The 15,417-nt window shown below is 49.7% G+C and overlaps 1 protein-coding gene across 3 annotated transcripts in view; it reads right to left on the bottom strand.

Moving 5' to 3' along the window:
• The window catches only part of SEMA6B (semaphorin 6B), a 241,785-nt gene that overhangs the window by 15,959 nt on the left and 210,409 nt on the right, over nucleotides 1-15,417 (bottom strand). For all 3 annotated transcript variants that reach the window (XM_033954396.1, XM_033954398.1, XM_033954397.1), the window contains 4 exons: nucleotides 14,965-15,096; nucleotides 8,022-8,171; nucleotides 6,244-6,438; nucleotides 3,973-4,113 (listed from right to left, as the gene is read on the bottom strand). In XM_033954396.1, the coding sequence (XP_033810287.1) occupies nucleotides 3,973-4,113; nucleotides 6,244-6,438; nucleotides 8,022-8,171; nucleotides 14,965-15,096 (618 nt within the window). The remainder of the gene's footprint in view (nucleotides 1-3,972; nucleotides 4,114-6,243; nucleotides 6,439-8,021; nucleotides 8,172-14,964; nucleotides 15,097-15,417) is intronic.

The following is a 15,417-nucleotide window of genomic DNA, read 5'->3' as shown; positions in this document are numbered from 1 at the left end:
CGCTAAATCGGTTAGCACACCTTAATAAAAGGACCCCTTTATTTGTTTTACTTATTTTTGGGTCAAACAATTGGCCCAAAATTGGGGTCCTGGTTTATATTCGGGCCAGCACCCCTCTCCCAGAATTATTTCAGGATGCCGCCAAGCTCTGCACCTTGTTCCTCCTCCCTGCCCTGTCCTAGTACCTCCTCTGCCGATCCCTGGTGGTCCAGAAGTGCAGCGGCCAGGAGCGAGCTTTCTGCACTCCTGCCTCGCTGCTAACCTTGTCGGTGGTGGCTGCCATAACATCGGGTTTCTTTAGCCGCTGAGTGGCACTGTGCAGGAGTGTGCTTTGGCGCTGCTGCTCGGCGCTGAGCAGCATCTTGACTGGCTCCTGTGAATTCTCACGAGAATTCGAGGGAGCCAATCAAGAAGCCGCTCAGCGCCGAGCAGGAGCGCCAAAGCGTGCTCCTGCTTGGTGCTGCTCAGCGGCTGAAGAAACCTGATCTCGCGGCAGCCACCACTGACTGGATTAGCAGCGGGGCAGGAGCGTGGAAAGCTCACTCCTGCCTGCTGCACCTCTGGACCACCAGGGATTGGCAGAGCAGGTACGATGGACAAGGCAGGGAGGGTGGACAGGGTACAGAGCCTGGGAGGGATGGGTGCAGAGTCTGACAAGGGAGGGACGGTGGGAGGGGGGCTGGGTGCAGAGCCTGACAGGGGAGGGAGTGAAGGAAGGAATGGGGCTAGGTGCATTGCCTGGGATCAATGCCTGACAGGGGGGGGAAGGAAGGGGGCTGGGTGCAGATCCTGATAGGGCAGGGCACTTGAATATTAAGCCCCCCGACTTATATTCGAGTCAACTATTTTTCTTCCTTTGGGGGGGGAATGGGGGTCTTGACTTATATTCGGATCAACTTATATTTGAGTTTATACAGTAAGTTCTCTTAAGTTTTATTGCCTTAATTTCTATTTTATTTTTTGATGGACATGGATATAATACTTTTTCCATGTTCTTTATTTCCCTTGGCATTTTAGCTTAGAATGTGAGCCCGTTCAGGACAGAGAGGGAAGTTTCTAAGTGCCTTAAGATAATGTAATTTACATAAATTGTAATCTGCTTAGGTTTAAACAGAATAGAAACGTTAAAAATAAATAACATAAATAAATAAATATAGAACCTCTGAACCCCCCCCCAGTCAGCCCTGCCCCCCTGGAAACAGACAGAATGGGACCAGATTTTGTAAACAGCACCATAATCACCTAGCACTTACAAAAGGGCACTGGCCGCGTGTCACCCACGTTGCGTTGTTTGCAGAATCAAGGCTGACCTCAAAGGTAAGCGTCGAAAATGCAGGCCAAGGTTTTGAAGGCCTACATTATCGGTGCCTATCTTTGACGTGAATCACGTCTACAGAGGCGCCTAACGTCAAACCACGCCTGTTTTGATCTTAGCCACTGCTAGGTGCCTCCGTAGATGTGATGCCGGTACCATTTTTGCAGGTCCCTGGGTAGCTACATTTTTTTGAGATGAGATTTTTATTGGCGTACTCATTTACTGTGCCAATTGAACTAATTAAAACAATTAAGTTAGGTGGCAGTAGGGTGCCTACCGCCGTCTAACTTACAGCGACATTTCGAGAATTTGGGCCTGAAAGCGCAGTATCTGAGTGTTCTGAGATTTCATGCCACGTTCCTTTCCTGTTTTATTCCCATTGACTGTGCCACCAGGGAAGATGTGGCAGTGGTGGAAGACCAGAAGCTTCCAAGTCAAGCTGAAATTCAGTGGCATAGTAAGGGGGGGCAGCCTACCCAAGGCGCCATCTTGGTGAGGGCGACAGCACTTGTCCTCCTCTCCACCCCCCACTCCTTCTCCTCTCTTCCCTTGTACCTTTTTAACATTCGCGGCACGAGCAGCAACCTCAACTTGCTGCTCACGCCAGCGTTGGCTCCTCCTCTGACGTTACCTTCCTGGACCCGCGACTAGGAAGTGACATCAGAGGAAGAGCCAATGCTGGTGCGAGCAGCACGATGGGGTTGCTACTCGCGTTGGGAACATTAAAGAGTTACGGGGAAGGGAAGGGACGCGCGGGCTGCAGGAGAGAGCGGAAAGGAGCAGATGGGAGGATGGAGACAAGGGTGGGGGAGGGGCGCCACCGCCCCGGGCACCTCTCACCCTTACTACGCCACTACTGATATATATATATATATATATATATATATATCTTTTTTTTTTTATTACTCTAGTTCAGGGGTAGGCAATTCCGGTCCTCAAGAACCGGAGTTAGGTCAGGTTTTCAGGATATCCACAATAAATATGCATGAGATAGATTTGCATCTCAAGGAGGCAGTGCATGGAAATTCATCTCATACAAATTCATTGTGGATATCCTGAAAACCTGACCTGGTTCCGGCTCTCGAGGACTGGAATTGCCTACCCCTGCTCTAGGTTGTTTTGTGCACTTATCCATACTACTGAAACTTCAAACAAGCTTTGGTTGCTAAATTAATCAGGAACCATTCTGATGTGATGAGGAAAGCTGTAAATATGAATGGATTATTTGCTGGAAAAGCAGTTCTGTCAGGGGCTGAAACAGGCCAAGGCAGCAACATTCACCTAACACACGCCAGAAATGAAAACTCACAGAGAAAAGGTGGGGGAAGGATCCCGACACTCCGTGCCAAATCATCTCCATACGCTTCAGCTTTACTCTCTGCTCTGCCAACCAGCACCTTTTAGTAATTCCCTCCCTTTGACAGATTCACTCACACCTCACTTGCTCTTCCTATTTCAGCATTGTTGCTCCGCCCCTGTGGAATTCTCTCTCTCTTCATCTTCATTCAGAATTATCATTTACTAGAATAAAATCTCTACTTAAAACACCATTTTCATAACAGCACACCCACCTATCCAATCCAACACCTCTTCCTAATTCATTCTGCTTATACCCCTCCTTCTCTACCTCATTACAGCATCATTGTATGTCCTTTCCTCCTTTTGTATCTTATATCATTTTGATATGTTAAATTTTAATATTAGTTTAACCTGTATTAAGTAATATTTATTTTCCTCTACCCCTATATTTAATACTTGGAATATAATCTATTTCTTCTATTGTCTCTTTCCTCTATCATTACTTCCCCTAAAATTTCTGTACTTGTAAATCGTTTAGATATTTTATTTGTGGTATAAAAAATAAAGGTGAACCTCCTCAACTGCAGTGGTAATTAGGCTGGTGTATCCGCTCCAGCATCATTTATACCAAATCTGTTCTCCCAGAGATTGTGCTGACAGCCACCCTTCCTTCCCCCATCCTTCTACAGACAAGCTTTCCTTTGCTCTGGGCTTCCCCAGAGGGCAGAACATTTCTACCAGAAACCTGGACCTAATTGAGTCTCCACATAGCTCTAATTGGACTTAGGACTGCAAGTGGTTGCGAGGGAGGTGATTGCTCAAGTCTCCCAAGGTTTGAGAAATGTTTTTAATAACCTGCTGCAATTTTTTAACAATTTATCTCTAAAGAAATTAAAAAAAAAAAAAAAAAAAAAAAAAGGTGAATACCCCATTCAATTTATTCTACTGCAAGATGGAAAAAAGTGGAGAGGCCATGGGAGGGAGGAATACAACCAACTGGCTGAAACTGGTTCTGACTGGCTTCTGTACCATCGACCTGGTTCTGATCAGACCAGTTTCAGCAGATTGGAATTGGTTGGAACTGGTTTCAGCCAGTTGGAACTATTCAACTGGTCAGAATGGGTTTCAGTTTTTCAGAACTCATTGGAACTGGTTTGAACTGGCCAGAACATTTGGTCTGAACCGCTGTAATTGGCCTAAACTGGTTTGAACCCATCAAAATCAGTTTTTGGTCAGAGCTGGTCTCAACCAGTTTCAACCTACTATGGCATAATTATAGTTCACAACTTCTTCTCTTGTCCCCTGGGGAGATCCTATGACCCTCCTCTCTTTGTGTGACTGGACACAGAGAAACTCACTTCATGCAGCCTGAGTGCTGCTGGCACCTTGCAACAGGCACTTTCACCACACAGGGGGAGAAAGCCAACAGCAGGGATCCAGATGCTTTGTCCAGTGCCATTCCCAGGATACGCCTGTCCTCTTCATTGTACCGGCCACACCTGAGGGGGAAGGAAAAAGCTGTAGGCTGGGCTTGTAGTCTGCTAATGCTGAGCTGAAAGGTTAACCATGAGAGACGGATCTTGCACACAAACTATGGCCCAGATGCACTAAAGTCAGCAATTGTCTAACGATCATCGCTAAACCAGTTTTGACTGGTTTAGCAATGATTGGACTCGCCAACCTGATGCACAAAATGCATGTTTTTTTGCGCAATTGCTCATTCTCCGATTCAGCCACGCAAATAAGCTCTTTAATATTAAAACGCTATGTAAACTAGCCGAGTGATTGATGCTCTAACATTGCTTCGTGATGCACAAAAAAAGTGATTGCTTTTAGAGATCCGAAAAAAGTGACTGGTCAAGACCAGTCGTTTACCTGTCCTACCAATAATTCAGCCCTGAAATTAATATATTATAACATTTACCATACCTTTTTTTTAAAAAAAATGGGCACAGATGCTGTGCGTGTGTTACCAGGGCTGTCTTTTGGGGTCTTGTTAGTGGGGTGGTAGGAGGGGGGATCTTTGTGTAGGATGGGGGGGTGACAGGGGGAGCATGGAGAAGAGTTGGGGGGGAGGAGTCCAGGTGGCCCAGATGCACAACCAGGTTGCTGAGGCAGGAGGGAGTGGGCATCTCTCCTGTCTCTCTTGGTGCGTTGCTGTTGCAGCCATTATCATTGGGGGGTCCAGGGACCTGCAGTTGTCATTAGGGGGGCGTGAAGGCTTTGGGTGGCAGGTGGTCCAGCATGACTTTTTAAAAAAATGGGGACAGATATTGTGCGTGGATAACACGCACAACATCTTTATCCACTAAAAAAAAAAAAGGTTTCCTACCCTGAACAGCTGAGTGGCAGGAGGCTGCTTTGGGGCTTCCCCTGCCTCTCAGTTGTTCGTGCTTCACCTGCCGGCTCTGAGCATGTGTGAGAGTTGCTCTCACAAAAATTCCTTGGTAGAATTGGATGGGGATTACGACAAATCTCTTCTCAAATCATTTGAATGCAAACTTCTTTGAGCATCAGTCGCTCTTTTGGAATCGGCCAAAAATCAGACCATAGCAGACCACGTGGTCTTACTGACCCTGTTTAGTGCATATAGGCCTAAATGTCTACTCTGTATACCAACTTGGCAGAATACATTTTATACAGGGCTAAAAACTCCAATCATGTACTGATGGGGAGGAGGGGTTCGTAGAAGCAGGAGGAAGGAGCCTTGGGCGTCTGAGCCAAATGGGGCCTTAGGCTCCTCCCTATTTATCCCAGAATGCACCGAGGCAGAGGGCCTATGGCCCAGGTTGACTCAAACGCTTAAGGCACATACCAGGAGTAGGAAAATAGCAGCAACAGTGGTCTTTGGGGGTGGGCCTCAAATATAAACTGAGACCCCCAATTTGACCCATTTTTGGGCCAAAAATCTTGGTTTATATTTGAGTACTGTATATATGGTAGTTAGGCCTATTTTTAAAAGTAACTCTCAAGCAATCAGACACTACCAATCCCCTTGGGTGCTGGATAACTGAGAGTCTATTGTATATCTAAAAAAGAGTGCTGTAGACTAGAGTAACCAGTCTCACCAAAATAATCATCAGCATGTACATAGTCTAACCAGATTAGCACCAGCAGTGATATCTGTGGTGGGAATTGCCAGTACCCACTCTTTTCTAGGTATCAAAGTTTCTCTCCTTTAACAAAACTTTCATGAAGGAACCTGCACTGTTTCCAAACTGCACAGGCCTACATCATCATCTTTTTTGGGTTGGTTCTTTAATAGGCATTATAACCTACAGGGATTTAGAGCAATGCCTTTTCCTCTTTGAGGCCAGAGAGAGACAATAGCAGTTTAGAAGTTAGCTCAGACCGTTCAGTCACTGGGACTGTTAGGTGAGCCCTCTCAGAATAACACTGCAGCATTCACCAGAGATAAAGCAGTTTAAGAACAGGACAGTCAGGCTCTAAGAATACACCAGGAAATGCTGATTACTGAGAAACTGGGGAGGGGGGGGGGGTGACTGCACAGACAAAGAAAGCAGAAAGGGAAGATGTAGTGGAAAGTGAATATGGCCTGTGACAGTACAGCAGCTAACTAGTGATCTGTACATTCATGTCATTGAGTCACATAACTCAGCAGTTCCTACTTGTCTGGATGGTAGGTCTCAAATTCCTCCAGGAAGACACTTTGATTTGCTGTGCTGATGGTAGATCCCAAGAGGCCGGCATTGGGCTGAATGAGGAACTTCAGGATGGTTCCTGTGTCTGAGCCCAGAAAGACAACTGTGTGATTGCCAGAGGGCCCAGCCGTGGTGTCCACCACCATCTTGTTGAGCTGAAACCTGTAGAGAGAAGAAGGGAACATCACCCACCGTGTGACGGTCTCATACAGCAATTTAGATGGAAAATATCCTTCCTGCATGAAGGCACTCCTGCTGAGGTTCACACATAACTAACTACACAACAAGCATTTACATGTTTAGCACAGGAAGTATGTATCATTGTTCATAAACATGCACTGGCCAAACAGACTCAAGCTCACATCTTCATAACTCAATAACCTAAGACAGTCATTGTTTCATCGTTAGGCTTTAAATGGTGGTCAGCAGTAGGGTCTGTGAGCTGTCAGATCCACTCTCATCCTTGCTAATCCTTGATGTCCTGACCCCTGCTGGCCATTGTCTGCTGCTTCTCAGTGGACAATGCAGGACCTTTCAGGTGAAAGAAGACTGTGTCCCGGAAGCAGGGGCAGCTCTAGAGGTTGTGGTGCCCTGGACCAAGTTTTGGTTTTGCACCCCTCCCCCCACCACACCCCCACCTGTACGTCCTTTCCCTTGCAGTCCAGCATCTCTTCTTCTCCTTTCTCCCTAACCCCCATAGTCTGCATGTTCTCCTCTCTTCACCCCTAGCCCCCAACTCCACTTCCATGGTCTGACATTCACCTCTTCCCTGTTCCCTCACCCAAGCATCTCTGCTGTCCCCCTCTTCCACAGAGGTCCAGCACCTCTCCTCCCCCATATCCTGTGAGTCCAGCACCTCAACTTCCCTTACCACCCCCAGTCCAGCAGATCTTTCTTTGCCACTAGCTCTTTATTGGCAACCCTCAGCACCCCTGGTCCAGTAAACCTATTCTTCATCAGCAGCAGCAGTGGTAACATGCTGCCTGAAATGAGCCAACTCCTTCCCTTTGCAGCACCCCACTGGCATGTAAACAGGATGTTAAGTCAGAGGGGCGGAGAGCTGCGGAGGGAAGGAGTCAGCTCGACAGGCAGCGTCTTACCACTGCTGCCGCCAGTGAAGAACAGATTTGTTGGTCTGGGGAGGTTGAGGAAGAGGCACTGGACTCGAGGGAGGAGGTGGGGAAGAGGTTCTGGATCCGCAGCAGGAGGGCAGGTGAAAGAACCGCTGGCTTAACCTATAATGCCAGTGACGTCACTGGCCCAGGCATTTGGTGCCCTTTTTTTTTACCAGTGCCCTAGGCCAGAGCCTCAGCTGGTCCATAGGTTAATCCAGCCCTGCCAGAAAGCACTGGGGTGAAAACATGAACGAATTAAAGAAATGCAGCACTAATTCTCTCAGACATTTAAACAAAAAGCTATATAGTTTCACTTTACTGATATGTAAATTGTTACCCAGGTGGATCTGTTACTAAACCTGGTTACTTGACATTTAAGTAAGTATTTATCATTTTACGTATTAATTAATGACACATGTTTGTGGTTGCTGTAATCATTGCATTTCTGGTTTTTGTTTGCTATTGCAATCTTTTGTTAGATTTCCAGCTAGAACCACTAGTGATTGGCTGGATAGGGCTGTTTTTAGATAAAAATAAACTATAATACAAAAAGTGAAGAAAAGGAAAAATGGAGGCCTGGCTGCCCCCTACTCTGCCCTCTGCTTCTGGATGTACAGTAGCAATACTCACCTGGTCATTGTCCTCATAATCCAGGGGGCATCACCCAGGGAGGGCACAGATTCGTCCATCAGTGGATGGGTCTTTACGAAGTTCAGCATCTCATCAGGGAAACTGCTGGATGAGTTGTAACGCAGGTTGGGGGTGGCACAGCAGCCAGGGCTGTAGGAAGAGAATGGGGCCTCAGAATGAGAAATGCACTGCTACCTTAGAGCATCTCTGACATACCCACTCCACCCCTCCAACCTTCCTGTGCACCAGCTGAGATTTCAAGGTTAAAGGGAAAATGTCTATACTTAACTGTCCCCTTGAAAGGAAATTTCCTCTATGAGCCAAGTGCAGTAAATTCTCTCCTGCTCCAGCTCCTCACAGTTCCAGCTAAGCCTTCCCTTTGCAGCTGAGCATGGTGGGACATTGAGGACCATTCCTGCTGTCTCCATTCCTGCCACTAGGAATCCTATGTACCACAGCAGCCACTGTCAACGGCTTCTCTGGGCACTGCTTCAGCTGGAAGGGGGCTTCTCCAAGCACAAGAGCTACCATCACTGCCAGGGACTCCTCTAAATGCTATATTTTCAGGGAGCAGGGCTCAGAGGAACTCCAGAAGCAGTGCAAGGAACAAGCAGGAGAGAGAAAGCACTGTTACTTACCGTAACAGGTGTTATCCAGGGACAGCAGGCAGATATTCTCTACATGTGGGTGACGTCATCCACGGAGCCCCGTTGCGGACAGCTTTTCAAGCAAACTTGATTGAAGATCTTAAAGTTTGCTAGTGCTGCTCTACGCATGCGTGTGCCTTCCCGCCCCACTAGAGGGCGCGTCTCCTCAATGTGGTCCTCAGTTCAGATAGCTAGCAAAGAAGCCAACCCGGGGAGGAGGGAGGGTTGCGAGAATTGCCTGTTGTCTCTGGATAACACCTGTTACGGTAAGTAACTGTGCTTTATCCCAGGACAAGCAGGCCGCATATTCTCTACATGTGGGTGACCTCCAAGCTAACCAAGATGGGATGGAGGGAAAGTTGGCAAGTTAAGAGAACAGATTACGTAAAACCGACTGGCCGAACAGGCCGTTGCGTTTGGACAAAGTATCCAGACAGTAGTGAGAGGTGAATGTATGAACCGAGGACCAAGTGGCGGCCTTGCAGATCTCCTCAATCGGCGTGGACCTGGGAAAGTGACAGACGCCGCCATTGCTCGGACTTTATGCCCCATGACCCGACCCTGCAGCGGGAGACCAACCTGAGTGTAGCAGAAGGAAATACAAGCAGCCAACCAGTTGGACAAGGTGCGCTTGGAAACAGGACGCCCCAACCGATTAGGATCGAAAGATATGAAGAGCTGAGGAGCCATCCCATGAGATTGGGTGCGTTGGAGGTAAAAAGCCAATGCCCTCTTACAGTCAAGAGTATGAGAGTGGGGCTTAGAAAAAAACACCGGAAGAACAATGGACTGGTTAAGGTGGAAATCTGAAACCACCTTAGGCAAGAACTTCGGATGAGTACGAAGGACAACCTTGTCATGATGAAAAATAATAAAAGGTGGGTCCGCAACCAGAGCTTGCAGCTCACTGACTCTGCGAGCAGACGGAGAGCAATCAGTAACAAGACCTTCCAAGTGAAAAACTTCAGATGAGCCTTATCAATGGGTTCAAATGGAGGTTTCATCAATTGAGCTAGAACCACATTAAGATCCCAAACCACTGGGGGAGGCTTGAGTGGTGGATGAACATTGAAAAGGCCCTTCATAAATCTGGAAACCACCAGATGGACAGAGAGCAGTTTCCCGTCAAGCGGCTGATGAAAGGCAGCAATCGCACTGAGGTGGACTCGAATAGATGTCGATTTGAGACCAGACCGAGACAAGTGCAACAGATAATCCAGCACGGAAGACAAGGAGGCAGATAGTGGCTCCATGCGGTGCATAGCACACCACGCAGCAAATCTAGTCCATTTCTGGGAGTAGCATCGTCGAGTGGAACTCTTCCGAGAGACCTCGAGAACATCCTTCACCGACTGAGAGAAACCGAAGGAGGGAGGTACGGGGAGAGGAACCAAGCTGTTAAGTGTAGAGACTGCAGATTGGGATGCAACAGCGAACCCCGACTCTGAGACAGCAGAGAAGGAAACACAGGCAGAAGCAGAAGGGAGAACCACGGCTGTCTGGGCTACCGAGGAGCTATCAGAATCATGGTGGCTCAGACCGACTTGAGCTGGACGAGAGTCCTCAGAATCAGAGGAAATGGAGGGAACGGGTATAGGAACCTGTCCGTCCAATCCAGAAGGAAAACATCCGCCTTGAGACGATCCGGGGAGTAAATCCTGAACAGAAAAGAGGCAACTTGTGGTTGAGGGGGGAGGCGAACAGATCTATCTGCAGCGTCCTCCAGCGGGCGAACACCTGACGCAGAGTGGAGGAGTGGAGCGACCACTCATGCGGTTGGAGCAAGCGGCTCAATTTGTCCGCCAGGCAGTTCTGCTGACCCTGGATGTAGATCGCTCGAAGGAAGATGTTGTGACGTATCGCCACTCCCAGAGCCGAAGAGCTTCCCGGCAAAGAGACAGAAATCTTGTACCCCTCTGCTTGTTCACATAATACATGGCCACCTGGTTGTCCGTCCGCACCAGGACCACGCGATCCTGAAGCAAATGCCGAAAGGCCACCAAAGCATTGTAGATAGCCTGAAGCTCCAGCAGGTTGATATGGTAGCGACGATTGGCGCTGGACCAAGGCCCCTGAGTGCGTAGGCCGTTGAGGTGAGCCCCCCCAGGCACACTTGGAGGAGTCCGTTGTGAAAGAGAAAACCTCTGGAAAGATTGGAAGAGAGCATTAACCAGCGGAGCGATCGCTTCAAGGAGGGAGTCACCGCAATGTGTTGAGAGGCGGGATCCCGATCCTGTCTCCACTGGGACGCCAAGGTCCATTGAGGAACTCGGAGGTGAAGCCTGGCAAAAGGAGTTACATGAACAGTGGAGGCCATGTGTCCCAGCAGAATTATCATGTGTTCGGCCGAAATCGTCGGCCGAAGGGAGAACCTCTGGCAGAGATGAACGAGTGTTTCCTGTTGAGGCTGAGGCAGAAAAGAGCGGAGGCGAACCGTGTTCAGCACCACTCCGATGAACTGCAGGGACTGAGAGGGGCACAGCTGGGACTTGGGGAAGTTTACCTCGAAGCCCAGATGCTGAAGGAACGTAATAGTCTGATGGGTCGCTGAAATAACCTCCCCCCCGTCACGGCATCTTGATAAGCCAGTCGTCGAGGTAAGGAAACACTTGAAGGCCCTGCGACTGCAGGGCCACCGCCACCACCACAAGGCATTTCGTAAAGACTCGGGGTGGACGAAAGGGAGGACCCGATATTGCAGGTGAAGGTCTCCCACCTGAAAGTGAAGGAACCTGCGAGAGGCCGGATGGATCAGGATGTGAGTGTAGGCCTCCTTCAGGTCCAGGGAACACAACCAATCCCCCTCATTCATCAGGGGATACAGCATGGGAAGGGAGAGCTTCTCCTTGACCAGGAACTTGTTCAATAGTCGGAGGTCCAGGATAGGGCGCAGGTCCCCGGTCTTTTTGGGGACCAGAAAGTACCGGGAGTAGAATCCGGTGCCCCGCTGACACAAGGGGACCTCCTCCACCGGCCGGAGGCGAAGGAGAGCATGAGCCTCTCAGAGAAGAAGAGGGAGTAACGAACTGTTCGAAGGACACTATCTTGGGGGTAGGTCCGGTGGAGGAGTCCAGAAGTGTAGAGAATACCCCTCCCTGATGACCGAGAGGACCCAGTTGTCCAAAATGATCAGTTCCCAGCGGTGAGAAAATGCATGAAGGTGGCCCCCAATAGGGAGGTGGGGAGGCTCGGGACAGAAAGGGCCCGGTCCGCCCCAAAAAGGACGGTGCACTTTTAGCTGCCACAGGGACCTGAGGTTTCTGAGGGGCCCTCTGCTGCTGCGGACGCCTGGGAGGCGGCTGGGAAAAAGCTGGCGTGGACATTTGGGGATAACGCTGGGGAGGCAACTTGTATGACTTAGGAGGCGCGGGCTTCACCTTGGGCCTGACCAAGGAGGCAAAGGAGCGCTCATGTTCGGAGAGGCGCTTGGTGGCTGCCTCGATGGAGTCGTCAAAGAGCTCGTTGCCCAAACACAGGAGATTCACCAGCCAATCCTGGAGATTCGGGTCCATGTCAAATATGCGGAGCCAGGCTAGGCGGCGCATGGCTACCGCAAAGGCGGAGACCCTCGAGGAAAGTTCAAAGGTATCATAGGTCGCTTGAAACATATAGAGTCGGATCTGCGACAGCGTATCCATAAGCCGGCGAAATTCTGCCCGGCGAGGAACAGGCAAATCGTCCTGAAAAGAGGGCATGGATTTGATGCACTGTTTCAGGTATGATGTAAACGTAAAATTATAGTTGAGAACACTGATCGCCATCATTGAATTCTAGTACAGGCGCCTACCAAACTTGTACATAGTTTGGCCTTCCCTGCCCGGCGGGACAGCCGTGTAGACCTTGGAAGGATTCAACTTCTTCAAGGAAGACTCCACCACCAAAGACTGGTGGGAGAGCTGAGCCTTCTCAAACCCCTTGCAGGGGACCGTCTGGTACCTGGATTCCATCTTGGACAGAATGGCCGGAATAGAGTAAGGCGTCTCCAAATTCCGGAAGAAAGTGTGCTGCAAAACCAGGTTCAAGGGGAGGCAAAGGGATTACTTCAGTGGATAAGGAAGCTCTATTTCCTCCAAATATTCCCGGGAATACTGGGAACCCGACTGGAGGTCCAGTTGCAGCGCCTTTCCCATGTCCATCATGAACCTGGTGAAGGAGGACGGCCTGCCCGCAGAATGCCCCTCAAGGGGGGAAGCCGAGCGGGTGCAGCAGAAAATGAGGGGGAAGCCTCCCTTGAGTACTGCGCCAGCAGGTTAGTGTCCACCAGCATGGACGTCGAGGAGGCCCTGCTGATAGAACGAGGGGGCGTCGACAACAGCTTGTGCCTATAGAGCCAGGAAGGTGAGGACCCAGGGGTCCGAGGAACGGAGGTCTGGGGAGCCTGCATCGACGAGCCCCGGGAAGAAGAGGCTGGTGTCTTCGACCTCGAAGCCCCTCGGAGCGGAGACCGATTGAGGGAACGTCGAAGATGAGGGTCAGACAAGACGAGGTCCAAGGGCTTGATGGATGGGGGCCCGGCGACCTACCCCGCCTCGGGGGAGAGTCCCTGGGCTGTTTGATGGACTGGTGCCTCGAGGAAGATGGACGTTTGGGCCGGTGCTTCAACCAAGGATGGCCGGCAGAAGAAGTCTGCCTCGAGGGAGTAGGTGAAGAGGCACTCGAGGACGAGCGTCGAGACTGACGCACCTTGTCTCGAGAGCCCGTGGCATGACGCTCAGGCTGGTCAGGGACGAGCGGGATTGAGGCCGGGGCAAGCTGGGCCAAGGCAGAGGAAATTTGCGAGGTTAAGATGGACTTAAGCATATCCTTGAACATGGGCACCGAGACCAAAGGATTTGGACGAACTGGTGCAGCAGTGCGCTCCAAAGAGGGCGTCCTCGATGTAGAGTATTCCCGTAATGTGGAGGCACGCTTAGGAGGAGGTCTCGACGAGGCCGGCAGGACTACACTCACTGCCTGGGTGGCCAGAGACTCCGAAGTCGGCTTCTTCGGTAGCTGAGCTGGACCTGAAGAAGGAAGAGGAGACTTACCCGAGGCAGACGTCTTCGAGGCCGGAGCAGCTGAGGCCCTTGAGGTCGAGGAAGACTTGCTTGGAACCGAGGTCTTCGAGGCCGACATCGAGGCCGAGGTCGAGGCCGAAGCCTTATCTGCCAAAGGGGCCATGTTGAAGAGTTCCAAAATCTTGGCCCGTCTTCGACGAAGAGCATGAGGCTGGAGGGTGGCACAGCAAGGGCAAGAGTCTGTTAGGTGGTCAACTCCCAGGCAAAGGATACACCAACGGTGCGGGTCTGTGATGGAGATCACCCGACCGCATTGCGTGCACTTCTTAAACCCGATAAGAGGCCGGGACATAAGGTAGGAAGAAAGGCCACAGCCACAACAAGGCCCGGCGGCCAAGGGAAAGCCAGAAGTCCCCAGTTTCGCGAAGACCAAAACAAAAAATATATTTTTTTTTTCGATAGAAAGGTACAGCAACTCCAGATAAAACAATAAAAGAAGCCGCGGTGCAAGAAAGGCACTTAGATTCGCAGAGAAGAGAGACAGGGCTTTCTGGCTCCGTGGAAAACTAAGAACTGAGGACCACGTTGAGGAGATGCGCCCTCTAGTGGGGTGGGAAGGCACACGCATGCGTGGTGCAGCACTAGCAAACTTTAAGATCTTCAATCAAGTTTGCTTGAAAAGCTGTCCGCGACGGGGCTCCATGGATGACGTCACCCACATGTAGAGAATATGCAGCCTGCTTGTCCTGGGATAAAGAATGTGCCACAAAACCTGCTGAGAGCTAATGTGAAAAAGTCTAAACAGGATGGGCTGGGGTGGGCATCAATGGGAACTCCACTAATTTGGAACATGAGGATGTTACTGGCCAGACTTTACGGTAGATATCCTGCAAACAACGGGATGGTTGGATAGGTTGGAGTGAGTTTGGATGGCTACTTCAGCATTTGGAACCTAGGACAATACCAGACTTTACAGTCTTTGGCCCAGAAATATGAAAGAAGGGACAAGTTAATTTAATCATGTATTTTTTGGTGGGTATAACTTATGGACAGACTGGAGGGACCATTCAGATCTTTATCTGCTGTCATTTACTATGTTACTATGTAGGATATCTTAAAAGATAAAAATGGGCCATTTAACAAGGGAAATCTCTTTTCCTGACCCTTTAAATTTCATATCTAGGTTTGGCTTCCTTTCTTAAGATTTTGTTCTTCCATGGCATAGTGTACTGCTGAGTACATTAAGACTTGATCCAACCTGGCCTGGACTCTTCCTACTCCCAGTGACCGGCTACTCACCGTGGCTTTGGAACCAGCTCCTCCGGCACAGGAGTCCAGATGGACTCGGGAGACTTCTGTTCTCTGAAGCGTCCCTCAAATGCCAGTGCTATCTGTTCCATATCAAAAGCGCAGACGGCTGAACCAGGAATACTACAGAAAGAGAAAGACAGAGGTGCTGTAATTCAGAAAAGCAGGCAGAGAGCTGCTGGCACCAAAGAGACACAAATGTGCTTATACAAGAATAAAACAGGCGAATGTGACTGAAATTTTAGATCCTGTGCTTGCTGAGAGAACCTGGTGAAGTTTCCTGTTCAAGTATCTGCTGTGAAAAGGTCAGATAGGGTTTTTCTTCCTAATGGAGGATGTACTACTGCCTCTGAATCCCAGCAGACTCACCCTATGAGATGCTTGTCAGTTTTGTTAGTGTCCCCCCCAATATTAGGTGGTAGGGGTTAAGTGAAAGGCGCCCTG

This window comes from Geotrypetes seraphini, chromosome 8 (genome assembly GCF_902459505.1).
Source record: "Geotrypetes seraphini chromosome 8, aGeoSer1.1, whole genome shotgun sequence".
Taxonomy (NCBI): domain Eukaryota; kingdom Metazoa; phylum Chordata; class Amphibia; order Gymnophiona; family Dermophiidae; genus Geotrypetes; species Geotrypetes seraphini.
Note: the sequence above shows the minus strand (reverse complement) of the source record. Positions and strands in the feature narration are given on the sequence as shown.